This window comes from Elephantulus edwardii, unplaced genomic scaffold (genome assembly GCF_000299155.1).
Source record: "Elephantulus edwardii isolate Elephantulus edwardi_28Jun2011 unplaced genomic scaffold, EleEdw1.0 scaffold00029, whole genome shotgun sequence".
Taxonomy (NCBI): Eukaryota; Metazoa; Chordata; class Mammalia; order Macroscelidea; family Macroscelididae; genus Elephantulus; species Elephantulus edwardii.
This window is the reverse complement of record NW_006399779.1, coordinates 3,674,708-3,685,732: the sequence shown is the minus strand read 5'-3', so window position 1 is coordinate 3,685,732 and position 11,025 is coordinate 3,674,708. Positions and strand designations below refer to the sequence as shown.

The 11,025-nt window shown below is 35.2% G+C and overlaps 1 protein-coding gene across 1 annotated transcript in view; it reads left to right on the top strand.

Moving 5' to 3' along the window:
• The window catches only part of CCDC34 (coiled-coil domain containing 34), a 31,622-nt gene that overhangs the window by 11,675 nt on the left and 8,922 nt on the right, over positions 1-11,025 (top strand). The window contains exon 3 of the mRNA XM_006883772.1: positions 2,711-2,818. Coding sequence (XP_006883834.1) covers positions 2,711-2,818 — 108 coding nt within the window. The remainder of the gene's footprint in view (positions 1-2,710; positions 2,819-11,025) is intronic.

The following is an 11,025-nucleotide window of genomic DNA, read 5'->3' as shown; positions in this document are numbered from 1 at the left end:
CTATAAATACATTTGGAAAATACAGAGAAATGTAATTTTAAAAATGAAAATATGTGTTCACCACTTGAAGATTTTCTTATTTTTCATTCTCACTGTTAAATCATGTTTATCCCTACTCATAGCAACCTGTTGGGTTTCACAGAAGGACTGCTCATCTTTCTCCCAAGAAACAGCTAGTGGATTTATAACACAAGGACGTGCAGCTTTCTGGTTAAGAGTACAATATGCTACAAACTACATCACTAGAGCTCCAGATTTTCTATTATATACATTTTTAAAACTATATATATATATATATATACACACACACACACACACACACACATACACACACAGAGTTATTGATCATATGTACATTTAACAATGGACAAAGTGAAGTTTAATTGTCTATATTAAGTATACACATAGAAGTTAAGCAGTATTAGTGCGTTACACATAGTTAAGCAGGATTTAATTATTTGTAATTCAACTGAGAGCTGAAAACTCTGTCATGTAATAGTAGCTTGATATTTCTTCTTTACTAACCTTGAATCAACGGAAACATTTTAGCACAAATCTTACCTAGACAAATCATGCCAAGGACATCATAACATGTAGACCAGCTATTCAATTTATTATACACTAATTTAATGATATTTTGACTTTTTATATTCTTTTCATGGTTTTGTCTTTGTTTCATTTTTAGCATATCCCTACTCTAGATAAAAAGCACGAAGACCAAAGAAGTAACATTGCCACGATTTTAGTTAGAGGTGGACATGACATTGTAACCTGAGTTATAACTCCCAGTTTAAGAGCTTTCTCCAGGATACTGTGATTTATTTTAAAAATAAATGGGTCAGACTTAGTATTTTTTTTTATTCTGTGTTATTTTCTACTTTTAAAATTTAAAAGATAAAAGTTGAAAGGGTAGTCAAGTCATTTAAAAGTCCTTACATTCATGTATTTGAGCTCTAGTTGTATAGTTCGTAAGGATTTCTCTGCTAAACCAAGGAAGCTCCTCTCTGGCAGTTTGACTCTAAGGGCTGCTCTGTGGGAGAAAGATAGACAATCTCCCATGTGATATGTGGTCCCTGACAAAACCTGGAGGGTCAGCTGTGAGTCAGTTCTGATTTGATGGAGGTGAGTGTTATGTTTGTGTACATTTCTTATCTGACACAAGTCGAAACCTTTTTTGCCCTTTCCAGTCCATATTCTGACATCTTACCTAGAGGCCTCCTTCCACATAACTCTTATTTCTTTCAAATGGAGTCTCTAACCTTGCTCATTAAGAGCTCTCAGTTGACTTTTTTGCCATGTATTCATTCCTACTTTGCCTATCCTAAGAGACATTCTTGTGTCTGTAATCAGTACCACACTCTGATTTTTCACTGCCTCGCTCAACTTTCCCTTCTAATCAAGCCATCTTCTTACTGTCCGTTTAATGGTGCTTGCTCGTTTCTGACTGCCTTCATTCATACCATGGACCATACTTCCTTCTTTTCTGTCACTTTATTTCTCTTCTATTCTTTGAGCTATCATAGCCAGTAGCCTTAGGTTTTTTTGGTGTATATAAAATTAGATTAGCTCAGATAATTATTTAATTTCATCTTTAAGTCTCAGTTAATACTAGCTCCTTACTAGGAATTCCATAAGTACGCATTAAATGTGTAATGAAGAAATAGCACATGCAGAAGTAATGAAGAATCCTTAAACTCAACATAAATATTTTTCCTATTAATGTGTAATGTTAAAGAATTAGAAGACTTTTTAGAGTGAGTAGAGGCAGTTGTTTCTATGCGGCAAAATTTTAGGGTGAGCTATCATGGGAGGTAGGTATCTTAGGCCTAAGTGTTCTAAAGGGTAAACGCTGTCTTCTTAGTATAGAATTTTCTTTTTCATAGTTACCTATTACCACCTGTCACTGGGTAGAAAAGACTTAGGAAGAGGAAAAGTGGAAGATGGAAAAAAGTATCAATTGTTACTATATAAGGAGTGAAAAGAAAAATAACTGATAATGATAGTAGCATGGTCCTAAAAGCCTAGTTTGGATAGCATTCTCAACTAATGCGGTAATTTAACTGACGAGTGACAGAGTGGTGGCATTCAGCTTGTAGTTTTATTTGGCCATACATTCCACATTCTTTCTCCTGAGGAAATGCCTAAACATGTTGACTCAAATGACAGCAAGGCAGTTAAATAACCTGGGATATGAATGTGGGTTTGTTTTACACTCCAGAAGCTCTAAAATTGCAGAGGGGAGAAATCTGGATTATTTATTTCTCTAAAGGAAGTTGAATGACTGATATTTCTTATTTGTTGAAACTTTGAATTGAAATTTTAATTTGGGGTCATTTAATATCTATCCCTTATCTTTATTAAGGATCTAGATGCTTTTTTAATAAGTGTTAAACAATAGTGCAATTCTCTTGAGTTTCTGCTAGTACCTTACAGTGATGCCAAAATTTATGTGTGGGAAAGTTAATTTCAATGAAGGTAATTTAGGTGAAGTTTAGTCTAAGAAACTAGTGTTTTGCTGCCAAGCAATTATTTGCATTTCTAAAAAATGATTTCTACTTTTTACCAGTGCTTTTTTTTTCATCATAGATTAGTTATTTAAGTTAGTGTCTCTCATGATAGGTATTCAGTGAAGAAAATAATATATTTTTCTTTCATTTGATTTCCTCAATATTTTTTAATATGTTACTTTTTCTTTAAAAAAAATCCACAGGAAATAAATCAACAACTAGAAAACAGGAAAAAAATGGAAGAACGAGAAAAAAGAAAAATAATTGCTGAAGAAAAGCTTAAGGAATGGGTTCAGAAAAAGAATGAACAGGTAAGGAGACACTGACAGCTCTTTTGCCCAGTCTTACCCATTTCCTTCTTAAGACGTCTGTTTGCCTTACAGTTCTCTGGGTTTCTGTTTGTTTACGTTATTACAACAAAAATATTTGTCAGTTGCATGACTATCCTTTGTGTTTTTTGTCTTTCACTGCTTTTCCTCTTCTCCCTCATATGCTCCACTAGTACCTGCCTGCTTTCTGTTCTCTAGTCTGGATCTCTAAACCTCACTTCCTAGCACCTTGGATTTCCATGTGCTAAATTTACTGGCACTTCTGACCCTGAAAATCTAAAATAAGCCCCTTCTTGCCCATTCTTCCCCCACAGAGCCGTTTTTCCAATTTCTTTGTTTCTCTTGTAATACTGTTTCTAAGTTACCCAAACATAATAAAAATTCTCTGGTAGTTTGTGGTTATCCCTCCTTTTCCTTTACAGTTACTACTCCTCTGTTTGAGACTGCTCCCTTTCTGGAGTCTGTATCTTTAAACTTATTTGTTCTTTATTTCCACATTCTCAGTGTAAGCGCTATAATGATAAAGGCAGGACTTTAGTTTTCTCTCTGTCTTGTTCAGTTCTCCAACAGCTAAATGAGTAATTATCAAACAAAAAAAAATTTAAAAATCGCATGCCTGTTGCTATCAAGTCATTACTATAGTGACACTATGGGACAGAGTGGGACTATACCCTATGAGGTTTCCATGGCTGTACGTTTTTACAGAAACAGATTACTTCATCTTTCTCCCATGGAGCAGTTGGTGAGTTTGAACCACTGCCTTACTGGTTAGCAGCCAAACACTTAACCGTATTGCCACGAGGACTCCTTTATAATAATATGGTAAAGCCAGAAATAAAGCAAACCACACTCACTGCCCAAGTCACTTCTAATAGCAACCAAACCAGACTTCCAAGCCTGTAAATATTGGTGTGTGTTTGTGTGTGATTTTAATGAAAGTTTTCAGAAAAGTTGGATTTTCATTCATTCATTGTTGCACGTTTTCCTCCCTAATGCCCCCCAGTTCACTTTTTAAAAAAACATTCATTGTTGCCTGTAAATCACTGCCCGTTCTTCTCCTATAGAGTGCCTGGTGGGCTTGGAATACTGACCTTTCTTTAGCAGCACATCACTTAACTGATTATGCCATCAGATTCCCTTAGAATACAATATATATCAAAAAAATGCTTGTTTTTCCAAAAAAATATTTGTTGAATGAATGACTCCACCCTTTGAATCTTGCTGAAGACATTTCCAATTCACAAGCTAAATTTAATCTTGCCCTATTTTGCTCTGAATAAAATATTAGCAGGCTAGAGCCTGACTGATTAAACACCTATTCCTTGATCTAAACCTCCACTTCAGTTATGCCTCCCTTTCATTCCTCACTTCATTCTGTCCTGTTCCTTCTTACTGGGATCATTTTAGGAACACAGAGGATAATCATTTGTCTTGAAGTATTAGTTTCTTAGAAAATTTCAAGAGGAAATACTATTTTTTCATCTTAAGAAGCAGAGATATTTAATAGAGGAGCAGTTTTATCTTTTTAAGGTATACAACCCTTTCCAAAGAAATCTTAAACATTGGGCTGTGCTTCCTAACCCACTGTCAAGATGTATTCACAAGAGATTTTAATAATACTTTCATTCTTAATACTCTACATTTCTGTATTTTTATTATTAGTTATCTAGTGCTGCTACAACAGAAATAACATGAGTGAATGACTAACAAGTTTTTTTTTCTCTTACAGTGTAAGAGGCTGGGAAATTCAAATTCATGGCTCTGCCTCTAGGGGAAGGCTTTTTTTCCTCTCCAGAGGAAAGGCTTTATTTCTTGTTTCCTGCAGCATTCCTTGGAGATTGACACATCTTTGCCTTCCCCTGGGTCAATGTGCTTCCTCCAGCAAGAACCTAGACTCAAACCTGTGCACGCTATACCTGGAAATTCTTTCTTAGTAATACTGAGGTCCCTCCCTCTGCTTTAATTTCCTCCCCTTTTATCTTGCAGAAGCTAAAATGTGTCATAGGCCATGTAGGGAAATGGGACACTTACTTCATAAGTGTGAAATCTTATCCTTTCATCGACCCTGATTTATTATCCAGCTCATAACATTTTCTTTATGTAGCATTCCCTCTCTATTGTGATTACGTGCTGTCCAATTGATCTTTAGGGAGCTCTGGTAGTAGTGTAGTCCATAAGGAATTGTACTACAAACTTCTCTAGTGTTTTTCATTTACCAGGCACTCCTAGGGAAGAAGATAGGCAATTTCCTCCTGTGTGGTTAATCGGCACATGAAAACTTGCCAGTGGTTTAGCTTTAAGTCACTTCCAACTCAGTGACAATAAATGAGCTAGTGAGTTGATCCTTAGACATATCAAATCATAAGGTTTCCAATTCTGTAATATTTATTTGTTTATTTTTTATTTCTTTTTTATTTGTGTGTGTGTGTTCCGTCAAATTGGATCTGATTGGTGGTACAGGAGGAGATTGTTCCTCTTTCTCCAGCAGAGGATCTGGTGGATTTGAACTGCGCAGCTCTGGGATTGCAGTGCATCTTCTTGCCACTAGGCCACCAGAGCTCGCCCAAGGCTGTAATCTTTACAGAAGCAGATATCCAGATTTTTTTCTTTTTGAATATATTCTTGGGCTTTAGCTAAGTTTGTACAGTAAGTTTCTATTTTACATTTTTATGTGCATTGTTCCATGACAAAATTAGTTACAATTTTTAATAATGTGTTAGCATCCTCATTGTTTCTGTTCTCTTTGTTTTATTTCCATGTTGCTTTGTGCCTTCTTTTCTTTGTTTTTGGGTAAAATGTCTCATGTAGTTGATTCTTTAAGGGAATGAATTCCTCACAGAAAGGTGACTTCCAGAAGTGGCTTCAATTACAAGTTAAAAGAGTGACAGTCTTAAGGGCTTCCTGTAGGCCCTGGTCAGAACTGTTGGTTGTGGTAGCCAGTCACCATATTGTTCTGCTAGTCCCAGTCTAGATGGAGCTGTGCTTTATATAAGCATTCAGTGTTGTGGACTAGTTTCTTCTTTGAAACTTTGTTTTCATTCGTTCGTTTATTCATTCATCAATTAATTCATTCTCACTCTTACCCCCCTCAGAAGTTCTTACAACCCCAGATGCTTCTCCCAAAAGTAGGATATAGACCATTATCTTTATGAATTATGTATTCCAGTTGGATGAGTTTCCCCACAAGATCACTAAGCCTCTTTTCTCTCATCAAGCAGGTAGCTGGTGGGTTCAAACTGTCGGTGTCATGGTTAGTCACTGATTGTTTTAACAATTGTACCACCAGGGTTGCTTGTCCTTGATTACGTGCTAGAAATTATCATTCTTTCCCTAAAACTTTGTATTAGTTATATCACTTTTATGGCACTTTACCATATATTGTCCTTATATTTATTTGTTTATTTTCATTTTCAGACACTTGGGAACAAGAATTCTATTACAAAGATCTACCTTAATATTTTGCATACCATAAATATTTGTTATTTGAATGAGTGAATGACTATATTGTCCCTTTTCATTTTCTTAAATTTATATATTATATAAAAAATTAGACATTTAATGAGTACGTAAATTGTCAGGGAGCTCTGGTGGCTGTTGGTGTCTGGCAGCCTTGTGGCAAGATCTTTTGCTGCAGATCTGAAGCTGCGCAATTCAAGTCCACCAGGTCCTCCCTGTTCTCCTCCCGTGTGATTAACTGAAAACCCACTGGAGGGTCAGCTATGGGTCAGTTCCTTCTCAGTGGCACACAACAACAATAACAACATGGTTTTTGTTAAGATCTAAATGGCTGAATTTATACAATTAATTTTTATAGAACAGGACTTCTAATTTTTTAATAACTTTTTGTCTTTTCTTAGTAGTATTAATAATAAGAGCATGACTTTATATAAATAATCTTTGTAAATTAAAAATGAGGTAGCCTTTTCATTAAGAAATTATAAGAATGTTGGTTAAACTTGTGTTATAATCATAAATCTTTTTGTTCTTTCTTTGAGAAGTAATTTTTGTCTTGTTTTTAGTTTACTTCATACTTTAACATATCGAAAGAGCATTTTTTTAATAAATAAGTGCCAAATTAAAAATATATCTGACAACTACAAAACATGGGTAATACTTTTTAAAATGTTTACCTACAAAACACAACAATATTACATGTGTAAAATAGTATTTGTTTGCCTTTAAAAGCCTTTATTATCCTCTTACTCCATTAAGCTAATGTTCCCATGCCAATCAAATAACAGTTGTTTATCTTAGAATGTGAGATACTGCTGAGAGATGATATATCCAGTGTTTAATTAGGGCCAGTAAACCTATTCCAATTATTTGAAAAAAAAAACACACCAACCTTTCAGAGGAAAATGACTTGCCCTGATATAAATCATTGATTATTATTGAAAGCAAGATTGTATAGGGTTGAGAAAAGTTCTAAATTGAGCTCAGGAAATTGAATTTTATCTATTCTATAGAACTCTCTGCATGTTCAGGAATAATTGCTTTTTTCTTTAAAACCTATCAGATTTTCTTCAGTCTTAGTTACATTTACCTCTATTTGTAAAGACTGCTCTCCTGGTTCTTCTCTTCCTGTCTGGCATCTAGGTTTTTCCTCCTCTGTTTACATTTCATGGTGTGTGGTCTTACCCTGCCTTTAGCACGCTATTCATTTTAGCTCTATCTATGGCTGTTATTTTCACCAACTCATTTTCACTGTGTTCTGTCAAAAAATGAGACAAAAAGAATTTATGTATCCATTAGCAAAACTCGTTCCTTGTAATATGACTGTAAATTGTTAAGTCCTTTAAAAAGAAATGGTTTATCTCATCTGGTCTCACATCTGTGCTGTCTGCTAATTTTGCCCCCAGATTTTTTTTTTTTGTTTTTACAGTGTGCTTTGAAATATTTTTTTACTTTTGGTGTTTTGACTTATTTAAAATACTTTTAAAGAAGTAGAGCTGATTTTTAAATATAGAAATGAATTTAGAATTATAAATTTTAGTTAATAATTATATGATAAAGTTATCTCTCATTGTTCATGTATTTTTACAAACCCTTATTCAGCTTTTTATTATGTCAGGCATTACTTAAGTAACTTGAAGTAGCCAGTTGTTTTGTTGGTTTTCTATATTTGCTGGAAGCAAAGGTTCTCTCGGGCAACATTTTAAGAAGGAAGATTACTTTTATGCTCAACAAGGCATAGCTCCAGACCAACAGAAAATCCAAAGCCACTGAGTTGATCCCTTGCTTTCTATACCCCTGAGTACTTGCTCTTTTCTCCTTTTGCTAGCTAAAGACATTCTCTTCTCTACTTGCTACTTTAAAGGCCATCTTGTTTTTTAATCAGTATTAATAAATGACAATGTGCATAAAAGAAAATCGCTCATTTTAAATGTTGCTGTATACCGTAGAATCAGAACCAACCCATAGCTGATCCTCTAGCAAGTGTTCAGAGGCAGTTCATTGCATGGGAGGAGATTGCCCATTCTTTGATTAGTTTTGGCAAACTTTACCTGTGTGACCAACACCACAGTGAAGATATCTAATTTTTCCATCTGCTCAAGGTTGTCCACTAAGGGTCACCTCCAATGCCACTTCTCCAGGTGGCCCTGTCATTAAGGAAACCAATCACTCATCTGCTTTCTATACATCTTGGTACTATCTTCCTTTTCTAGAAGTACATTTAAATGAAGTCATGTAATGAGTACTCTTGTGATGAGCTCCTTTTGTGTTTACATTTATTCTGCTATTGAATATATTATCTTTCTACCTTTTTATTACTTAATAAGATTCTGTGTTACATATATACAGCTGATTCTTTGCTCATTTACCAGTTGGTAAACAATTGGAGTTGTTTCCAGTTTTAGAGTATTATGAAGAAAAATCTATGGCCATTTGTACACAAGTTACAAGTCTTTTTCTGGATATTTGTTTCATTTTACTTGAATAAGGAACTAAATCACTGATAAATTGTTTGATAAATATATGTTAAACTTTATAAGAAATAGCTAAAATATTTTCTAAAATATTTATGCCATTTTATATTCCTATAACCAGTGTTTGAAAGCTGTTCTTTTCCCATATACTATCTAACCATATTTCTGTATCAAATCCACCACTGACTCTGAGGGTGTAAGATCAGAAATTTCTTTCTGTTCAGTTTACAACTTTGGAAATCAGCAAGAGGATCAGCTTTGAGTTAGTTCTCAAAGCCAGGGAGTCAAGTTGAATTTTGAGAGTGAGTGTATAATGATAGCACGTTATTGTTTTAATTTTCATTCCCCTCAGGTCCAATTTGGAAGCAGAAGTATCATTAACTTCCTAAATAACATGCCTCCAGAAACTATGAACTTTGATAAATGTCGATAGTTGTAGAGGGGCTTCAGGCTTTTTGCTCATAGGGTTCCTATGAGTTGTGCTCTACTCGAAGACAGTCAACAACAACAAAGTCAAATGCTATCACCAAGCCCCTATTTCCCAACTACTGTTCCTTCTTCACTGTTTCCTACTTTTGCATTCCAGTCACCAACTTTCATTAACAATTACTAGCAATGCAGCCAAGAACTGGACAATGAATAAAGATGACAGAAAAAGAATTGACACTTTTGAGGTTTGGTGTTGGAGAAGAGCACTGAACATCTCATGGATGACCAAGAGAACAAACAAATATGTCTTGGAGGGGGTGCAGCCAGTGTGCTTTTGGTAGGCACAAATGATGAGACTTTGTCTCATATAATTTGGACATGTTTCTAGGAGGTGCTATTTTTTGGAGACGGGCATGATGCTGGGAAGGCTGGAGGGTTGGCAAAGGAGAGGAAGACCTTCAACCGGGTGGACTGATATGGTGGCTGCTGCGGTGGGCTCTTGTGTGTCAGGAAGTGTGAGACTGGTGCAGGATAGAACAGGGTTCAGATCTTTTGTTCATATGATCATTATAAGTTGTGCTCAAATTGGCACCTGTAAACAGCAAGGTCAAATGATATTTAGATTTTTTTTCATGAGCTTATTGACCATCTTCATCTCTTTTTTGAAACATTAATAATTCAAGTCACTTGCCTTTTTTTGGGGAAAGATTGTGTTTTGCATTAAGATGTAAAAATTCTTTCTATTTTTATGTTATAAGCTCTGTCATAGATACCTGTATATCTAAATCCATCTACTTACCTAAACACAGACACATCCACTCATAATATGACTTCTTGCTTTTTTGGATGATGTTTTTAAGAACACAAGTTTGCTTCTTTAAAATTGTATTCTATTGGTATTTACAAAAACATAACCAGTGTGACAGTTACTGCATGTACAATTTCGGAAGACTGATGACATTCTCTGAGTTGTACACCCATCCTCAACCTCCTTTTCCATGTTATTCTGCCCTTATTAAGATAAAATCACTGCTCCATAAGGTTCCTGTCTCATTACATAATATACCTAGTGTTGTTGTCAGTTTTAACCCATAAAGATAGTTCTTAAAAGAGAAAAATGCTCAAGGCAACCTTTGTCTACTATATAGACTCAGTACAGTGTTAATACTTGAGATATTTTGGTTTAAGATTTTACGATTATGTCATGGCAATAATTTCACGGGCTCATCTATACTTTGTACGTCAATGAAAATATGGCACTATGTTCTGCATTTGCCTGTTTTTGATCAGAATTCTATGAAATCTTTCATCAAACATTCAGTAATGGTAGCCAGGCTCCATCCCGTTCTTCTAGTCTCATGGCAAAGGAGTTAAGTTTTTCATAAAGGCAGTTAATCATACATTTTGCATCCTCTTCCTATTACTGACTTTCCTTTTTCCTTTTTTTTTTCTTCAAGTGAATAGAGCCTAATTGTTATGTATTGGCTGGCCACATGCAAGATTTTAGGATTCTAGGCACTGTACAGTATATTAGAACATAAAACAGAAGCATGTTACTAGTCCAATTAACTGAGCTGTTAATGGTACAAATATTTTAGAAACCATGATGCTGAATCTCCAAGCCTAGACATTTACAAAAGCAGCCTTCACAGCTACTCAATTTTTGGTGACTATTGTAATTCTATCGCACAACTTTTGCCAGTTCAATTTTTTACAGGTACAACTTACTGTTGTTGGTGTTGTTATGTGCCATCGAGTCGTTTCCGACTCATAGCGACCCTATGCACAACAGCTCTAAACCCTGCTCTGTCCTGCGCCAACCGCACCGCCTCT